Below are 21852 nucleotides of genomic sequence, written 5' to 3' on the forward strand. Positions count from 1 at the left end.
CTCCCCTCTGGAAACACGTTTCTAATGGCAGTCAAGGTCTGACAAATGTGTCATCTACATAATTAGCTAGGAAGCAACACAAAACATTAAACATGCTTTGTGCCGACAACTATCAAAACATTTCATTTGTTGTCAATTATTCATTACTTTGTAGGTTCTGAAGGGGTTGTTATTATGGAAATAAGTCCAGATGCTAACAAGGTTAGAGCTTTTGATTCAAATTAGTAATCAGAGGATTAACTTTACTTCCTTCTCCCCCCCACAACACACAAAAAGTAGCCCCTCATATATTGGTGGCATCTTTCAATTTCAAACAAATTTTGCTAAAACTTCAAGTTTGACATCATGACAGTAGAACATTGTCGTGTGTGTGTGTGTGTGTGTGTGTTTTCTTAAGTTTTCGCGGTTATTTATATGTATGGCATTCAGCTTTGTTCGGGTATTTTCCCACGTCATAGTAGTTGTGCTTTTAAAGTTGTAGCGATGTTTCGGCAGAATCTCATCTGCCATCATCAGGCTTCTGTATTGCGTTCGTCTGTGAGTCAGGCTTTTGTCTGACTCACAGACGAACACAATACACAAGTCTGATGATGGCAGATGAGATTCTGCCAAAATGTTGCTACAATTTTAAAAGCACAACTATAATGACGTGAGAAAATACCCGAACAAAGCTGAATACCACACACACACACACACACACACACACACACATATATATATATATATATATATATATATATATATATATATATATATATATATATATAAAGAAGAGAGAGGGGGGGAGGGAGGGAGGGAGCGCAACACTGCACAGAGGAGAAGAAAAAACCCCAAGGTGGTTTGGAAAATCTTTTCCATAAAGAAAATCCTTTCCAGCTGTAAAGAAGGTAAATAGCAATAACAAATGACAATAGCATCAGCCACAGTACTAATCGCAATCTCAGCAGCATAATGTTTTGCCTCGGTTTAATAAGAAAGCTACACTGATTGCTTACACTATCAAGGCATCTGGAGCAAATTAAATCTAGTTTTTAAAAATTGTTTTGAAGATTGCTTTGCTATCAAATGTCATTAGTGTGTTGTCCAACAGAGATGAGGGGAGTTTTATAAAGCTGGATAATTGTACTTCAAAACCATTATTATCCTTGAATCCAGGATCCAGGACCAATGTCAACTTGCCCTAACAGACAAGTGCCAATAAAATTCAAGGTCAGAAAGCAAAGGCTGATCATAAACATAAATATATCAACAAAATAAGGAGTCAGTAGATGCTAACTTTTGCCTACAAGCCAGTTATACTACTACAACCAGGACTCCGAATAAAAATATTTCTGCAACAATTATTTTCTGTTGGAGTTCCTGTGCAGAATTAAACATGGCTTGGGAGTGCCTGTATGCATAGGGTCAGAGTGCCAATTTTAAATATCATCATCATCATCATCATCATCATCATCATCATCATCACCACCACCACCAATGACAACAACAAAAACAACAACACCATAAAATTTGAAAAGGAAGACCTTGTTGGCCACAGAAATAACCCTATTGTATTATGCTTCTTCTTGCTAATCAAATTTATTCTAAAACTCAGATTGCAAGGATTTCATAATTTTTTTCCCTCACTTTAATCCAAAATCTTTCAGTTAAGCCCAAAACAAATACTTCTTTTCCAAATAAAGCTACATATAGTTGCCATTAGATATTGAAGTGAATTATTTTACCTTTGTTCACCTGATATGACTAGCCCAATCCATGCAAAATCAAGGGATAGCATCTTCCAATTTTAGAAGATACTCAATCACTCTTGTTTTTTTTTCAATGATTTCACCAAATTAATAACCATCAGCAAATAGCAATCTAACAGCAAGTAGATTGTGTGATGAGGCCTTCCACATATGGCCAATCATCTAAACCACCTCTCAACTCTGTGACAAGTGATTATGGATTTCCATTTAACTAGAATATACTGTATAAATCTAGGACAGGTGACCTATCATCAACTACCCTCTCATCCCAGGCCAACCTGGCCAATTCCAACAAAGTGCCATAATAATTAAATATCAAGAACTAATAATATTGGTTAAAAATCAGTCCTGTTGCAAACAATTGTATTCACAGGAGCATTAACAACTGATGCTTCCCACAAAGGATTAGCATTGTGGTTGCATTACATAAATTTAGGGTTTTTTTTAATGGTACACTGCCATGTATGAATGATACATATAAAAGAATAAATAATATTCAAATTACTTGGGAAAAATTATTCTTTCCCATTTCTAGTTTGACTCACAGATCTTCTGTTCTTTTTCTAGGGGTCCATTCCTTCACTCAGCTATCACAGCTATACTCACATAACTTTCTATGGACCCAATTATCCTCACCCCAGTCTACAACTAAGAATTATTTTGGGGAAAATAGTAGACATATTTAGGAATATCTTTTTGCAAGCCTATATTCTTGTAACATTTCATTTATTTATTTATTTAAAACTTGTAAGATTAATATTTATTTATTTATTTATTACATTTATCCGCTGTTCATCTCATATCAAGGATCTGGGTGCCTTATAAACATAAAAACAGAAGTCTGAATATTAAAACACTGCATGTTAAATAAACAGAAATTAAATAAGTTAAGTTCTATCTTGCATTTTCTCCTTGAAAATGTCATACACAACATTTCCTTCCAATTTTTTTTTCCTACAAGACCTCCTGCTTTTTGAAGCTGAGCTGGAAGATAATGATGCCCCCAAATCACTTAATGATTTTCAATTCTTGAGAATGAACTTGAACCTATATTTCTTCAATACTGATCCAGTAACTTAACCACTATATCATACTAGCATTTATAATTAAGGCATCTTAAACAAAATGCCCTCAGTCTTACAAGAGGGAAATTGTATGAAATACTACACCAATGTTTATTTTGCTAGTGCTGGCAAAAGAAACTTCCCAACACTGTTATTCAAGGTATAATGAAAAAACTTGTATCAAAAAAAAAAGAGAGAGTATGATGTATTAAGTTGCCCTCCATAATGTAAGAACTGCAGCTGGAGTCACATCTGTGTTTAAGTCCGTAATCCACAAAACATCCTTATTGACTTCAGTGGGACTATTCTAAAATAATCAGTTGGAAGTCTAAATGGCTCCGGAATTGGCACTTGATAAGTGAATAGTCGCAATCACACTCTGAATATGGTACATCATTATAGTAGATGGTACATTATTTTCTGTAGTAACAGAATTTGAAATACAACATGCAGTAACTAAATAGTAACTTTTTTCTTTTCAAATACTGCTCTGCCATAATATGAACTGTAATAAACTATATGTTGATATGGGTTCAAAGCACAACTACACAGTAATAAAAATTAAACGATAAGCATATATTAGGGTATTAAGCTAGGACTGGGAATATTCCAAATTCAAATGTTTATTCTGCCATGAAAATCCATGGGAGATTCTAGACCAAGAATTTTGTGCCTCACATGATTAGTGTAAGGTTATTCTGTGTGAAGGAGAGTGTATATCTCAACACTTGTAAGAAAGATGGAGTGTCAATGCAATGAATAAATTAACTTATAAAAGAACAGTAAGTAAGCACAAATTCAGAATTTGCTAATAGGTATCACAAGTCTTTGAAATGCACTTCTTATTTATCTTGGAAGCTTTTAGATAGAAATGGTATCAATCAAACAATATTTGGATACTTAGTCTTTCTCAGCCTTAACCTACCTTATAAGAGTTTTTTGTTATGGGGAAAATAGAAGGACAAAGGGATATGCACACCTCTTTGAGTTCTAAAATGAAAAGCAGATTAGTAATAAAACTATAGTAATAGTAGTAGTAGTAGTAGTAGTAGTAGTAACAACACATTTGAATACAGATGGGTCATCATTTAGAACACAACATGCCAGATATCACCATAATAAAAAACCAAAGCATACAATTTATTGATATCACTGTACCAGGAGATGCCAGAGTCAAAGAAAAAGAACTGGAAAAAATCACCAAATATTGTGACTTGGCCATCAAAACTATACGATTTTGGGTAAAACATGTAATAGTGATAGCCATTGTCATCAGGGCACTTGGTACCAAGAATTTAACAAAATACATCAAGAAGTTGCAGCTTCCTGCTGTAGTGCCAGCGGAGCTGCAAAAGACTGCGCTACTCGGAACAACATACATTGTAAGAAGATACATCAGAGCCAGTCAATGATATTTGTGATGCATTTTAAATGTTCAGTTGACTGTTTAATGAATAAAAGAACAACAACAATGATGATAATACTGAATTTTTTTCATGTTCCTCTTTTTAATAGATTTCTGAGGTCAGAAAAACATGCAATAAACAGTGCAAACAAAAAACTTCATGATGATAGGAAAATTGAAAATGATGACAGAACCTCCCCATAACATTATATCAACAGGCAATATAAGTACCAGCTGAAGGCTTGTATGTATCTTGAAAGGGCAACAAAAATTAATAATCCACACATTGAAGGTGAGGATTCTGATTTTTCAATGTGTTTTCAAAACCACGTGGGTGGTCCTCAGCAGTGCCTTAAAACAAATGTTGACTAACTGATTCAGATCTCGTAGGCTGTCTTTTTAATGGCGGATTGAAAACTGATCCCACATCTGTAAATTTAATTAAGCTGTATTTTAAAAGAGAATTGGAGTAGTTGGAATAGGCTCTGAGAAAAGCTACCATAATGATAAAAGCTCTAAAATCCAAGCCCTGGGTGGAATAAAAGAGAAGATATTAAGGGGAGATCTAGATGTCTATAAATGGGTTGGACTTGTTCTCTCTCAGAATTAAGCATGGAGCAAGGTTGAAGCAAAAATAAAAAGAATTTAGGCTGAAAATTAGGAGGAATTTCCTGAACAGTGGAACAAATGAAGAACACCATAGATTAGTAGATTGTTCCGTGCTTGAGGTTTTCAAACAAGGGGCTGGGTGATCAATCTGCTAGAAATCATTTTATTACTTTTTGCACAGTGCAGGGTTTAGTCTAGACAGGGATCTCTGAACATGGCAATTTTGAGACTTGTGGACTTCAACTCCCAGAATTCCCCAGCCAGCATAGGTCTAGAAGACTTTTAAATCCCTTTCCAACTAATAAACTCTGTGGTTCTATGAAGACTAAAACATGATTTGTCTGCTTGGGATTAGGGTGAGAAACAATGGTTTGAAGAAATGAACAATCTTGTTAGAGGTCAGTGCTGGACAATCTGTGCCTGGGGGTTGCATTCATAAAGTGGGTCAGGCCCCAATAAAAACAATGCTTGGTTTATTTTAGCTCAATTCAGAGTTCAATAAATTCATTAAATACTGTCACAGTAATTACTTCCCATATATTTAAATAATCTGCTAATCGTTAGATTAACAATTACAGCTGTGCCTAAACCTTGCCATAAAAGACATCCATGAAGCTCTTTCCTATGTGTCAGGGCCCATCATGAAAACACATATAGAAGATACAGAGAGAACAATAAGCATGAACTTTTCCTTTCTGAAATATTTATATAATTGCTGTAATTATACAATGCTACTTATATGTGTGAGGAGAACGCAGCATGGTAATTAAGATGTTGACTAGGGATAGGAAGGCCCAGATTGTAACCCACTTTCAGCCAAGGAAGTTAACTGGATGACTGGGCCAGGCACTCATTCAGTCCAACCTACTTCTCTATATATGCACTCAACCAAAGGCTGGATAAACCTTAGAACTCAATAAATGGCTTGAAATAGCTTCTCAACCAAGGTGTATCTTAACCAAAGCTTACCATATACTTATGCCCATTTGGTTAGCCAGTGAAATAAGGGAGAAGATATAATAGCAATAGCACTTAGACTTATATACCATTTCACAATGCCTTATCGTCTTCTCTAAGCAATTTACAGAGTCAGCATATTCCTCCCAACAATCTGGGTCCTCATTTTACCAACCTTGGAAGGGTGAAAGGCTGAGTCAACCTTGAGCCAGTGAGAATTGAACTCCAGAGGTGGTATTCAGCAGGTTCTGACCAGTTCTGGAGAACCGGTAGCGGAAATTTTGAGTAGTTCAAAGAACTGGCGAATACCTCCTCTGACTGGAGATTTTACAGTATCATTCCCCTGCATGCCCACCAAGCCACGTCCACAGAACTGGTAGTAAAATTTTTTGAATCCTACCACTGTTGAACTCCTGGCAGTAAGAAATAAGCTAGCCTGAATACTGCATTCTAATCAATGCGCCACCATTATCATTGTCCTTTCTGATCCACTGAACATGCAGGTAAAATTCTCAGATAATTCTCATCCTGGGAGAAAATAAAACCCTATTATATTGAAACACCTCATTTGATATACAGGTAGTCATTGAGTTACATGATCCCAGGACACTATACCATGATAAATATGAACCAGTTGCCAAGTGTCCAATTTTAATCACATGAACAGAGGGATGCTGCAACTGTTGTAAGAGTGAAAAATGATCATAAGCAGGGGTGGGATTCTACAGGTTCGCACCTATTCGCTAGAACTGGTTGTTAACATTCTTAGCAGTTCGGAGAACCGGTTGTTAGAATAAATTACTGGCCTAATCCTGTAAGGAAGGCAGGAAGGAAACATTCTGGTGTTGCTTACAGAAACTGCCTCTTCGTTAACCCTTATTACATTCTTGACAGGACTAGACTTCCTGTCTCTGGAACTTCTCTGAAGTTTTTCCCCCCTCCTTTACTGGTACTTTGCTTGTATGGAGTGACCATTCAAAGTTACAATGGCACTGAAAAAAGTGACTTATGACCATTTTTCACACTTACGACTGTTGCAACATCCCCACAGTCATGAGAGGCCAGGCGAAGAGATGCGTGCCTCGGTGTGAGAGATATTGAGTTGGCCACACCCAGCCAATAACATGACCACCAAGCCATGTCCACCACCTAAGCCACCCCCACAGAACCCATTGTTAAAAATTTGAATCCCACCCCTGATCATAAGCCATCTTTTCCAGTGCCATTGTAACTTTGAACAATCACTAAACCAATGATTCTGAGTCAAGGACTACCTGTATACTGGTTTGGGTGCATCAATCCATCAAGAAAGTTATAGTACATGTATTGATGGTGGCTAGAATAATATATGCACAATACTGGAAAAATGAAATCATACATCCAGAAACAGAAATAATAAGAAAAATTATGGCTTGTGCAGAATCAGATAGGTTAACTTTAGAAATAAAAGACAAAGGGGAATCAAACTATTATAAAACATAGAATAAATTTTATCAATGGTTATATAGCAGAAGACAAAGTCAAAACATTAGTAGTTATGATTAGGCTAATTAATAATTAGTATATCAAATAAGGTGATTATAAATGATGAGTATATGTATATGTATAACAGGGCTAAGATGGATGTATTGTGTTGCATTTTCATAATTAAAATTAAAAAAAAAGTTACTTCAGAGGAAATAGAGCTGCTGAGAACCATATAGTATTCCCAGTTTAACTTTAAACAATTATAAATACAATTTCACATTTTGGGGGTGGATTTCATAGCTTTTTTTCCTCTTGTGGATGCAGCTAATTTATAACAGGACACATGACACACAAACCCAAGATGATCTTAGAGTCCAGTTCAGGACAACATCCAATGTGTTAAACATAATCTGAGAAAATTGCAAGAAAAAGAGCCATAAGAGAGAAAGTGGTGGGAAGCAGAAGGAATAAAAGGAAGCAAGATTTTCAGTGACTCAAACTACCACTTTTTCATTAGAAAACAGAATCTTGGGAGCATCTTGCCACTGTAAAAATGTTTTTGTCACAGACTATATTTTTCCTTCATGGATGAACAAAGAAACAAATTGTTCAAAAGCACTGTCTTTTATCAAATACACTTTTTAAAAAAATGTGATATTGAGCTTTCCAAAAAGACAATAACCCACATTTAACTAAAACTACCTATAACTATAAAGGTGGGTTGTTTTTTGGGTAGGGATAGATGAGATTATAAAACTAGAATTTTTTTTTTAAATGACTGCAGAGTTACTTGACAACAAAAGGTCACGTAATCTTTAAATTTAGCATGGCAGAAATATAAGAAACAAGTTGCTTTTACCTATTCTTGCCTAATCAATAGTTTTCACATACAGATGTATAAATGGAATCAGCAGCCTGTGTCCACGACACATTTTCAGAATGCTTTGTTTTCTTGTACAAAACCAATATGGGCAATTACTTTGCCCCGAGATGCCAACCCTATCAATCCACCATGATTTAATGTCATCCCAATTAAATATCCCCATCTACTTTAGGAGAATTTCCATAAATAAAGCATCAGACTTGATTAAAAGCTTGATGGGAAGTAAACACAACTGTTTTACATGGCCTACAGAGTTTGGTTTGACAGAAAGGCTGGAAATAAGAATAGTTTGGGTTATCCTTAATTTTGGCAAGTTAAATCAAGTTGGAAGAGAGAGAAGGAAGGAACAAAGGAACTGACCTTTTCTTTCCCCTTTCCCCTCTTTTCCCCTTTGTCACAGACCTTGCCTTCCCTTCTCTTTCCTTGATAGAGCATTAGGACTATAAATAAGACTATCAAATCTATTGAAAAGTACTCTAATCCATTTACATTTTGGAATCACTAAACAGACTGTAATTTTTAATCTATGCACCAAGGAAATAAAACAGTTCATGCTCTGAATGAAACCAAATGCACTCTTTGAGGCTGAAGGGTTGAAAACTGTCAATATTCATGGATACCAAGGAATCACAGGAGATCCAGAAAGAGCTCTTGCTTAATAGAGTTCACGGTCAGCCTTAAAATCTGTGCTGTGGACACATAAATATCATTTCATCTGTCATAAATTTGTTACAGTGATACGGACATTTCTACTGTATTGGAAGGGAGACCATGCCAAAAAAAAGATTTTTAGCATCTTTCTGCTCCCTCTTGCCAACTAGAAATTCCAGTTCAACAAGAGGTGGTTGACATCACTCCAAACTGTAACCTCCATCTTCCTTGTCATGCAGAATTCAAAAATAGCAGAGCATCACCATTAAAAAAACATCTGATCACTCAAAAGAGAGCAGCCACAAGCAGGTACACCGATATAACAAAACCTACATTGACTACAGCAGATGAATTTCAGTAGGTAATGGTTGCTTTTGGAAGAACTTCATCATCATTTTACTATTTCAATGGTTTGCATTTCCCCTCTTTTATTTAGTTATGGTGAGTAGTAGCTTTTAAAGCATTAGACAAATTCAGTGACCTGGCAAAGAACAACTGGCCCAGAGTCAGAAGTCCTTAGGCTGCGAGCTTAATATAAACCATTCCAAATATGACTACAATAGAAAATAACCAGTTTTCAGTGAAATAACATCTGGTTGATTGATTAAACTGTTTTATTGATTAATTATTTTCATCTGGATTATTAATATTTATTTGAGTTCCATTTTACAAATTATTTTCTCATATACATTTTCAACTATATTAAAGAAAATATATTCTCAGTTTAATGTATATGCAGCAATTGCAGAAACAATTGTGTTACAAGCAATAGTCCTCCTTGCATTAAATAATAAAAAAATATTTTCTGATGTGTAGCCCTGTGGTTTTATAAGGATTAATACTTTTTAAAAATCACATTATTAAAAAAATGGCTACCTCATTACATTGGTAAAATTCTTCATTGATATAAATATTCTAAGAAATGATACATTTCAATATTGTTAATTGAATATTTCAGTGCTATAATTAAAGTATTTTGTACCTTTCAATAAATTAGAATAAATTAGAAATTAATGCAATAGACTTTGAGCTTTTGCCTTAGAACTGGCCCTCATCAAATCCTCTCTCTGTCCTCCGTCTATAGTAATAGCAATGTTCTTATGATTATAAAATAAAATCCTGAAGAATGCATATATTAATAATTAATATCAATATATCTCTCCTGAAGCAGAGAAGGTTGCATACTTTTTTCCAAGAGGAATTACCACTATCATGCAAATGTATAGAAAATTTAGTTCCAGAGTGCTTATTCAGAAGTTCTATTTAATTCAGTAGAAAATACTAAAAAAATAAATCTAAAAGAAAGCTCCCCATATTTTATTATGAACAAGTTAGAGAAAATTTCAGCTCCTTTTATTTTATTTCCTATTAGATTGTGCTGCCTAGGAATTATATTTTCATTTTTGCCAAATAGATGTACTCAGGGGATCTCCCAACTATACTTCATGATGTGAACCTTTTAATTGCATTGAATGGAATTTATTTTAAAAATGTGGGAAGATATTATATGTATAAAGGCAAAAGTTTAATGAGATTCCTTATTCTTCATAATAATTTTTATTAAACATTACAATTAAAAAGGTAAAAAGACTGCAAAAAATAGTGTAAAAAAGAAGGAAAAATAGTAAAGAAAAAGAAATATATAAAGAAATGTCTTTGCTCCTCATCACACTAATTATGAATAATTTTAGTAACATCACTTTCTCTTAAAATACAACAAATGATCTCTTCTTTCCATATTGAACCTTTTATCTGTAAACAAATCCTTAAAACCTCATTCAATCCTGATCAGTAAAAGTTCATTAACAATACATCTATTTTCATCTTGATTAAATAAGCCAACTTTATATTCTCTTCCTTTACATTTAACAATCTTGAACTTCTTATCCCTTAATGTGCTAGAACTTGATTTATTTTCTTTTTTTTCTCACAAGTCTTTTTTTTTTTTTTTTTTTTGTAAATCATATATAAGAAAATTATTCTGGTTACCCTTTTGTTTTGTTATTTATTTTGTTATTTATTTTAATTATTAACACATTAGCCAGTTTCATTTGTATACTCGGTATAGCATCTTTTTCTATATCATTCTTTTAGCTTGTCATTTTTAAACCCACTTTCATATCATCATGTCTTTTCTGGTAAAATTTGCTCTTCTTCCATAACATTTTTAAAAAACACACACTATATATATAAAGCAGGGGTGGCATATGACAGGGTTAACTACCGGTTTGGGATTTACGAGCTTCCCTGCAAGCTGTGAGCAGCACACCTGTAAATCATCATCAGCATGCTGTGTGCAGAGAAGCAGCCTTTGAAACAGCCCTCTTTTCCTGCTTTTTTAACTGCAGCTGTGTCTTGTTCGGCAGCTGAAGTTGAAAAATCAGGAAATAAAGCTCAGGTAAGAGCCCAGGTGGGCAGGTGGGCAAAAACATCGGCAGACATAGAACTGGTTCTATGTCTTCTGCTCTTCCGTTCTACTGATAGAAACCCACCCCTGCTATAAAGGCTCTTATAATTAATTTCTGGCTCCATTTTTCACAAATATCCTTCAATATGTCCAATGTTAAAGAATTTTACTTCATTCTGTGTTAGTTAAATTTTTAGTGCACTTTTCCTTTAATTGTAACTTTTAGTTTCTTTTGCTTTCCTCTCATGTCCAATCTTCAAATTCCATTATTATTATTATTATTATTATTATTATTATTATTATTATTATTATTATTATTATTATTATTATTATTATTATTATTATTATTTCAAAGTAACTGCATTTTCCCACAGGAAGGATTCTTAGAAGTAATTTAAAAATCTTACTTCAAATCTATTTGGACTCCTAGTTGTAACTTTCCAAAATAAATGTTTTAACTATCCTTTTTTCTGCTTATTCAAAAAAGAGACTTGTATTTAATACTCCTTCCGGTAACAATGGAAAGAAACTCACCTAGTGCCCTAAAACTTGCCAATAGCTAGACAGCACTTAACCACCTGCAATTTGCAAATGTAATTAGAAAGGAAAGTATGTGAGTCCTATGACGATAAGTGTGCTAACCACTGTTTGTGCAAAGGTGTCTGCTCATCGACCAGAACTCTAAACCTACTGGAGACCACTCTCTTGCAATGGGCTCATGAGAAGCAACTGTATGGAGTGCTTGTGGGTGATCTTAAGTCCTCTTCTTGTCTGAAGAGGAATTACAGAGAGCCAGTCTACTCACCAGCTCTTCATTTTGCTGTAGTTATTAACAGTGGAGCTGTCTTCAGTTTGCTATTTCTTCTTCAGAAGTCCCTAATGAGATTGCTTTTGAATCACACTTCTTCTCTTCTGCTCCATTTCAATCCATCATGACTTCAATGTAAACAGTTTCCATCTACATCCTTGTCATTTCTTCAGCACCATGTTTGAAATTTTGGATTATTATTTTTTTTTGCTTCAAATTTTGGTCTTTCCCTTTTTTCCCTTTTACCAACCGCTCAGCAGACTCACTCAACCAAATATGCCAACATGTTTTTCATTCTGTCAGTATCTGGTCAGAAAACTTTGCACAGGAAAAAGAGTGTGCACAAGAGAGAAAAGAAGATTTAAAAAACTAGAGAGAATGGGAAAATTAGTATGGCAACCTTTCAGTCCATTATATCAGAGCCAAGTCTGTATGGAGAAATGACATACTCTGTGTCTCTATAATTAGCTGCTAAGAAAACACAACTTTTCCAAAAAACACTCAATTGTAGTTTCTTATGCAAATTGTTTTGGACTTGTTTTGGATGAAGCAACTTTCAAGGAGCATTTTTGGTATCCTTCCATCCACCCACCCACCCTTATTCTTCACCACCTGCCCCATCCAACTTCTCTGTCCAAACCAAAAAAGTTATGTAACAAGGTAATACCAACAGTGAGAAACTGCATGATAAAATCCTGCCCAAAAGTGAAAAATGCTAATTTTGTCTCATTTAGCAGCTGGATACAGAAATGCTCATTAGTTTTAAGAGGGTTAATCCTTTTAACTTTTGCATATTGATATGCCAATTATGCCTAATTGTACAAGAGGCATCAGTCAAGGTAATAGTGCATAAACACATGAAAGTTATTAAGTACATCCCAACATGTAATAAAGTAGGTGTTAATTGGTAGCTGAGTTCTGCAGGCTATTGAGGTGGATAATTCACTGAGAGATGGATCACTTGTAATTTCTCTACATAATTCCTTTTGCAGTTTCATGCTGTGATGTTTTCATGCTTGTCAAAAACAACTGCAGCCTAGTGCCTTTTGTTAAACACAGCCAATAAAATATGTTAGGCATCATTAAATATACTTAACTTTTAAACTTTTTGAAAGGTACAGCTCTAACTGTTAATATATTATACTATTTTCCAAATATATTGCTATAAATACGCTTTTCAATCGGTAGCTGAAGAATTATGTTAGATCTCAATTATGGGATTTGGGCTGGTGATCTGTCTGTGTGTGTGTGTGTGTGTGTGTGTGTGTGTTTAAGTGCTATGTGCAAATGTGTCACCAGCAAGTGATAGTTTTAAATTAGAACGTTAAGGAAATGAATGTTTCATCAGTTAGTGGGCTGAGATGGAAGGAGTTTTCCTCCTATCCTCCAAGTGTCGTGCCATCTTCTGAACTACGCATTCCTCTTCAGCTAACTATGAGAAGAATAATTAAAATCACATATTTCTGAACTATGCTGTGGTTAATTTTGCATTTGAACGTGGAGATAATGACAGCAACAGCAACACACTTGCTCTGCAGTCTCTTCCTTCCTCTACTTTTCATAAGGATCCATCATATCCGGAGAATAGCTAATCAATACTTTGCATGGCTCTGATGAGGGAAGGCAAGAGTACATGCTTGTCTTTCTGTGTTGTCTTTTTGGTAAGCTCCTCATATAGTTTTTTTTTTTTTTTTAGCTCTGGCTTGTTTGCCGTGAGCTGAAAAACAGAGCTAGAATCCAAAACAAGTGACTAACATTGCATAAATAATTTTGCAACATCATATGGCCTCAGCTGCAAGTTGCAGCCATTACAGAGGAAAATTAACCAAGGGAGGCTCATACCAATCAGTTCGTTTAGTAGCACAGGATGGGGAAAGGGGAAGGGATATGACTGGCAGCCGAGTTCACCTCTGAAGTATTAGCATGTAAATCTTTTCAGAAGAGGTAATAAATAAATAAATCCAGAGCCATTTGGCTCTTTCTGCTGCTTAAAAACCCGGGCAGTTCAGATTCCAGATTTTAACTCTTTGTAATTCCTTCCCCTACAAAATTTTGTGAAGGATCTTCATTTCTTCTAGAAAGAAGGGTTTTTTTTTCTTTCTGTTTTTGAAATTTTACGCAATATCTGAGAAGCAAGTTCCAATCCTTGCAAAGGCCTTTAATGACAAACACTTGTTTTATAATCTTGATTTTCGCAAGACTTCTTGTTTGAAGCTGTAGAAAGTTAGCACCCACCCCTCTCCTAGAAGAATGAAATATTTTGAGAAATATTAAAAAAGGCAGAATATTATATTTCCCTGGAAACATGTTTCTTTTTACGAGCAGGAAGCAGACTCGATCTTAATAACCCCTACCTTCCTTACTAGCCCACAGCAGATGTCAGCACTTAAGAGATAAAGAGAGCTAGCTCTATTCATAAGAAATTCCTTGCAGCAAGGTGTGAACAAAGGAAGGATTAGCCCTCAGCCATAATAGGAATTGAACAACACACTTCCAGAACACAAACTCCTTCATTGCATCATCTCAGTTGCACCATACCCTCCAAACTTCAACCAAACCTGGAACAACCTACAGAGACAGCTATGACCCCAACAACAGCCAAAAGAATACATGTTCTTGCACAAGAAGAGGAAGCTCAAGCTCAAAGCCCAGGAAAAAATATAAAAACCCCTCACTCTCAATTCTATCTGTTCAGCTACCGAGAATCACATGGCTTGGTGGTTCTGCTTCATTAACAAACCATCTTTCTCATCAGCCTCCATGTTTCCAGTGTCTTTCTCCCAGCTTGGAACTTAACTAAATGGATATTTCTCTCAACAAAGGCAAAGAGATCCACAAGTGAAATCAAATTCCTCCCCATTACAGCTTCTATAAGTGAAACATTCCTGTTCCTATCAAATATCATTTCTTATATTCACTTTATATTTCTTATCATCTTTCTTATATTCATAGCAAAAGAGTTCAGGCAAAGATCTTCCTTTTGACAGTTAAACTTTTGAAATTGTGCCATACCACGTAATCAACAACTACCGCAGTGGTGGGATTCAAGTTTGTTTACTACTAGTTCTGTGGGAGTGCCAGGGGAAGGATACTGTAAAATCTCCAGTCAGAGGTGGTATTTGCCAGTTCTCTGAACTACTCAAAATTTCCGCTACCAGTTCTCCAGAACTGGTCAGAACCTGCTGAGTACCACCTCTGAACTAGCAACAAGCAAGAACAGGAAGATGAGGGAATATGAATGTTAATAGAACCTCTAACATTTTCCCATTGTTCTGAAGGGAAGAGCTAGAACATAATGGACATAGCATTACCAAAACCTTATTGAGAGCTTATGATAGATTTAATCAGGATTTTTTTTTTAAAGTCACCAAAGAGGTTCTCTTCCATTTTAGCTAGTGGTCCAATTGAATTTTTTTTTTAAATATAAATTTTATTTGGGTTTTCACAAAAAAACATAATACAAATAAAATATCTTTTTTTTGAGAATAATATTATCATGGGTTATCACTTCTTCATACAGACACAAACTCAATTTCATGTTCATCTTTGTGTTCTATTCCATGTCTTATTACTGTTTAACATTTTCTACATAGTTTTTCCCCTCCTTTGATTTTCTCAACTTTATTTTTAATTATCTTATATCTCAATTCAAATAATTATATTTGTAGTTTTATCTGTTCTGTTTCAATTTCATATTATCTTTTCTCATTAAACAAATTTTCCCCTGTAGTTACTAATTAGAGTATGACACCTTTATATCTTTTAATTTTGTCCATTCAACTCTTATTTAAACTTCAATTTATACCTTTAAGATTATAACAATCAATATAATACATAACTTCAATCGAATTCTGCTTGATACATTCTTAAAATACACACTATATTCTTAAATAATTATATATATCTGTAAATAAAGCACTTATTCCATTCCATTCCATTCTAATTCAATTCTATTGTTAATATTCATTAATATCTTAACATCCTTTTCTTTTCAATTGCATATCATACTTCCTTGTGAACACTTACAGACTTTCCATAATTAATTATTTATTTCCATATTTCTCTTCACTTATATTTTTATAAATCATTAATAATAATTAAAATGTTCCCATCCTTTCCTAATTTCATTCTCTCATTCATTTTCTTTCATTTATTTATTAACAAACATTCCACTATATTACAATAAATATTTTATCCATCATTTTAGTCATCATATTTTCTAAAATTATTTCTATTTCTAATATAACAATACTATCTTATGTACCATTGCAGAATCCCTTTTTCAGTTCAATTTTCACCCATTATCTCTAAACAGGCTTATACTTTCAATCCTTATACCTTTTCCCTGTTTCTCTATATCTTGTTTCTGTCTTTTATAACTTCTTTTCCTTTCCTTCTTCCCCCTCTTCTTCTCCCTCCCCTTTTTACCCCCTTGTCTCTCTACTTCTAATTCTCTCTTCTGTAATCCCCTCTTCTGTTGCTTTCTAATATTGTAATTATTTTTCAAACTATTCTTTTTTGGGGGGTTGTTTTTTCAAATCTTAAACTTTTCACGCTCTTTCCCCCCTTTCCTTTTTCCCCCCACATAAAATTACTTGATCATTAAAGATGGCTTCTTCTTTGTCCAGATCTTCTTGTTCTACAAGCGTTTCTTGTTGTTTCTCATAGTTCCAGATCTCCATTTCTAAGAATTGAAATATGAAGCCAGAAGACCTCTCCCTTCTTGTGCATCTTCTTTCTGCTTTTTAAGTTCCATTTTCAGTTCTTCTAAAAGTGATGCCATTTTAAACACTTTTCAACAACTGCCCGATTGATTTTAGCCATTTAAATGCAATAGCCAAAAATCCAAAAATCACCAAGTAATCCAAATAATCCAAAGCTGTTTCTTCTTGCTTCTTTTTTCCACTTTCTCTTCCTGGGGTTCTATTATTTTGTTACAAAGTTTCAATAGGAATGTATCTTTTAGGAATCTTGTTAAGATTTCACTGTAAATTCCTTTTAGTACCAGGCAGTCTCCTCCATTTTTCCAGATCCTGCCCTTTTATTCTTTTTTTCTCCTTTCCTGCTTTTAAAAGTTTTTAAATATCCAAAAAACTTTATTATCCCTTTGACATTTTATTTTCACCTTAAATGCCTATTAATGTCAAAGTGGATTTTTGTCAATTTCTTACTTAAGTCTCTTAGTTGTCAGTATAAGGAAGGGAGAAAGAATAAAAACCAAATCCTTTCCCTTCCCTCTCTCCTTCACTGCTTCAAAATCTTCTTTGGGAACAATGTTATTTTTATAGTTTAAATTCCAGGGTACCTTACGTTGTTGCTTTTTCAGTTTAACCTGGTCAACCAAAAACTTTCTGTTCTTATCTTCCTCCTGCACTTTCTTTTCCGGTCGAGTTCTTCTTTGAGGTGGCCATTTCTGACCACCGCTGCAACCGCCTTAGGGAAAGGGAGTAATGGCCAGCTGGGGAAGAGAGATGTGGCTCTCCTCGACCCTGCTGGCAGTCTCCCCCCTCATCACCACCTCTACAGGGTGGCTTAGCCCCAAAACCAGCCGGCTCGGGGCACTCCGGCAGCGAGCATAGATCGAAACTGCGCATAATTGCGGATTTCGGTCCGTCGCCAAAGGAGCTCAAACTGGAAGTCCCGGTCCAATTGAAATTTTGATATGTACTTGGAATAAGGAAATGACTCAGACATTTGATGTCATCACTTTTAAATATCCTCTAATGCAGGGATCTTCAAACTTGATAGCTTTGAGACTTGTGGACTTCAACTCTCAGAATTCCTCCTCCAGTCATGTTAGCTCAGGAACTTTGGGAGTTGAAGTCTACAAGTCTTAAACTTGCCAAGTTTGAATACCTTTGCTCTAATATATAGTTTATATCAGGGGTCTCCAACTTTGGAAACTTTAAGACATGGTGGCTGAGAAATTCTGGGAATTGAAGTCCACACATCTTAAATTTGCCAAGGTTGGAGACCCCGATTTATATGATTCTTTATAACTTTTTAGAGGACTCATTCTAGTGAAATAGCTAAATATCTAAACTTCAGACAACATGGGATTTGTGGATCTTAAAAAAGTGTGGATCTTAAAAAGAATATAGGTAGGGAATATATGTACTACAGCTAAAAGTTAGTGGGGGGGAAATCTAGTTCTGACAAATGTATTAGAAAACCCTCCATTCTACATAGATTTTAATGAGAGACTTAGATTCATTCCATTCTAAAGGACAAAAGCAGCCTTGGCTGCTTTCGTTAATGACTTAAGGTAAGGAATGGATGGGGAACTACAGCTCTGCTAGTTCTCAAGGACCAGTGGTAGTATTCTACCGGTTTGGCCCAGTTTGACCAAACTGGTAGCTCCGAGCATCATCAGTGAGCAAATCGGTTCACTCCAATGATCAGCTGCTGGGCCCTCCCACTTGCCCCAGGTCTATTCTGACCTTTATTTCCTGGTTTTGAAACTCAGGTGCTTCACGCAGCACAGCAGATTACCACACGTCAGCTGTTTAACACACAGGGAGAGTGCAGGATTGCAGGAGAAGGTCAGTAGGAAACCCTCTGCGCATGCGCAAAGCGACCCACCAAGCCACACCCACAGAACCAGTGGTAAAAAAAATTGAATCCTACCTCTGTCAAGGACATTCCTATTTTTTTCAGAATTGTCAACTAACATATCCTTTTAAGTCACTATATTAAGAAGGAATGAGGAGAAACATTATTACAGTGATTTCATTTTATTGAAAATACCCCCACTGGGATTAAATCCCCAGTGGTTTTATCCAGAGGCCTGAAAAATGCTGCTCTAGTGTTTTCAAATAGCCAGTAGTGTGCTGCAGCTGCCCAAAAAGCCAGTGCAGTCCTAGGCTGCATTAACAGAGGGATTGAACCAAGATCACATGAAGTGTTAAGACCATTTTATAATGCCTTGGTAAGACCACAGTTGGAATACTGCGTCCAGTTTTGATCATATTATAAAAAAGAGAATCTGGAAAGAGTACAGAGAAGAGCAACAAAGGTGATTAGGGGAGTGGAGGCAAAAACATGTAAAGAACAGTTGGTGGAATTGGATGTCTAGTTTAATGAAAAGAAGGACTAGGGATGACATGATAGATATTTATATCCAATATCTAAGGGGCTGCCCCAAATAAAAGGGAGTCAAGCTATTCTCCAAAACACATGAAGGCATGGATGGAAAGTAATCAAGGAGAGGAACAACCTAGAAGTAACGAGAAATTTCCTGACAGAACAATTAACCAGTGGAACAACTTGCCTCCAGAAGTTATAAATGCTCCAACACTGGAAGTTTTAAAGAAGAGATTGGACAACTATTTGTCTGAAATAATATAGTTTTTTTCTGCCCGAGCAGGGTTTGAATTAGAAGACTTCCAAGGATCTTTCCAATTCTGTTATTCTGTATTCTGCACAGTAGGTTGGTAACATTTTCCCAGTATTGCTGTAGGAAAAGATGGGAAGCAAATGTTTGTGGAAAATGGGGGCGGGGATTTTTTTGTAATTATTTCTACCAGTTTTCATTTAATAAGAAGAATGTGCTTTAGAAACACTTTGAAATATTTTTTCTAAAATCCTCAGGAGTAAAGTGTGAAGTTCTTGCATTTATTTAGTAGCAAAAAGAGCCACACACACATGGGTAAATTCACTCAACCATCCTCTTTTTAGTGTCTGCAGTCTCTTTGGCTCTGCAATTTCATTTAATTACAAGATCAGACATTTATAAGGATTTTTTCAATTGCGGTGCTCCCAATATTGATCAGGGAATGTACCTGCTTTGGAAACACTTATATAATTGGGGAACATTGTCTTCTCTGAATTAAGAAAAAAAGAAAGGTCCACCAATTTATTTGCCCGCGTATCTGGTGAAGAAATTCAGAAGTCCATTTAGGACCAGTACTTACAGACTCAACGACTTTCAGATTCTCAGAGAATACCATAGATTTGCTTTGGCTGGATCGATCATGGGGGTTGCTGGGACTTTTGATTCTCCTCTGAACAGCCCCTGTGCTTTCATGGGAAGGATGTAGCTTTCCTACGCTGGAATCAGAAGCTGCTAATTGCTGCATGATCAATACATCAAATCTGCAAAATATAATATTTAAATATGCTTAAAACACTTTGCATTAAGCCAACCCGGAATCCCTTTTAGGTCTGAATATCAGGATATCTTAACAACAGCACCAATAGGGCACTTTTATTATTCACCAAGCCATCCAATTGTGGAGGAAGACTGCAGTTGCATAAAAGATTATTCTTATCTCTACAGCCATCCTTCTGTCCTGCAATTTTTCACTAACCTTTCTCCTACAGCCAGCTGGCAGGCAGTAGAGTTTGCCTTTGGTCTTCTCCTACTCACATCCGAGTTAGGCATCTCAAGTTTGCTCAAAGGCTAAAAGAGACTTATTTGGCCTCCACCAATTGTGCCAGAAGGTAGAAGTTACATTCAGGTCTTTGTAAAGGGTCATCCTGATTATTATTATTTTTAAAAAGACTTGTAAAACATTTGTTTTGACATCTGTAAAGATGATGAAAAGGTGGAAAACATAATAACCAATTTAATATATATGTAGCCCATTGATGTTGTGGTACATTGGAACTGGGCTTTTAATACTAGTAGTGGCATTAGACAGGAAATATTAACTTCAGACAAGAAGCTCCACAGTCAATAATTCAGCAATATTTTGATGATAGACCAAGTTTTTATTCGACCTTTCTCTAAACATGTGAATAACAAAGATAACCTCCTTCTGTTTAATTCATTCTTCCCTATTTTCCAGTTACTTGTTACCAGTTATGGAATCTAAAAAAATTTAGGTTCTTAGGACACAAAAAACAAACAATATTTTCTTAAGTTTGTTGAGCTAGATTGCATTATATTTTAAGGCCTGGTGGGAAAGGACAAGTAGACAGAAACATCTCTTGTTCAGTCACAGAAACAATAACTGCCACTACCCAAGTAGATTTTGAAAAATCCCTAGAATTTTGACGGAAGAACTAGAGCTTGCTGCACTCTTAATAAAGTAACAGGGAAAACAAAGGGATATGATTTCATTCAAAATGGACTTCAACAACTTAAAATAGCTCAGTTATAATGCAGATGGATTGCAAACTAGCTAGTGATCAGGATGGTGTTTTTTTTTATCTACACAGTTTTAGAAGGTGCTCGAGATCATAAACAGTGACTTCCTATTTAGGTACTTGCAAGAACAGCTTGTACCACAAAAAGTCCAGAGTTATCACATCAGTGGAAAAAAAAAACTGATATGGTAAAAAATGTCATTTAGTTTGGATACTTAATCATAGAAGAAGATAAAAAAGTTGGAAAAATAAAAAGGCAAATAAAATTTCCATGAAAACTTTTTTCTAACTCGGTGGAAGAAAACTTCAAATGAAAAACAGGAATCTGATATCCTTCTTATTTGCATATTTGTAAAACCATTACAGTACCCAAGGAGGCTGAGAGCATGCAGAAGACTTTTGAATGTGGCTCTTAAAGTGTATCTTGAGAATCACTTGAAATGACCAAAAATAAAATACTGAAGTTGTAGACATGGCGTAGCACAAAAGAAACCTTATAAAAACCATTCAGACAAAGAACATTGAGATATTTCAGTTATTTACTCAGGCACAATTCTATGTAAAAGGCCTTTGCTGGAAGAAAGATTGGAAGGAAAGAAAAGTTGGGAATACAAAACAACACCTGGAATAGCAAGAAATATTTAATTGGACTGGCCTAAATAATGCAAAATGTGCAGAGGCGGACACAGTAGAAACTCACAGTTGTCACTAGGAACAGGAACTGAACTGTAAATCTTTGATGTAATATCTTTCAAGATTATTC

At 35.3% G+C, this 21852-nt stretch overlaps 1 protein-coding gene across 2 annotated transcripts in view; it reads right to left on the reverse strand.

Moving 5' to 3' along the window:
- Window positions 1-21852, reverse strand: part of ARHGAP15 (Rho GTPase activating protein 15) — a 466873-nt gene that overhangs the window by 433241 nt on the left and 11780 nt on the right. For both annotated transcript variants that reach the window (XM_087950078.1, XM_026673513.2), the window contains one exon: window positions 19913-20093. In XM_087950078.1, coding sequence (XP_087806204.1) covers window positions 19913-20077 — 165 coding nt within the window. In that variant the 5' untranslated portion in view covers window positions 20078-20093. The remainder of the gene's footprint in view (window positions 1-19912; window positions 20094-21852) is intronic.

The sequence above is a fragment of the Notechis scutatus genome, chromosome 1 (genome assembly GCF_049901735.1).
Source record: "Notechis scutatus isolate UNSWTSFEM ecotype Mainland chromosome 1, rNotScu1.2, whole genome shotgun sequence".
NCBI classification, from domain to species: domain Eukaryota; kingdom Metazoa; phylum Chordata; class Lepidosauria; order Squamata; family Elapidae; genus Notechis; species Notechis scutatus.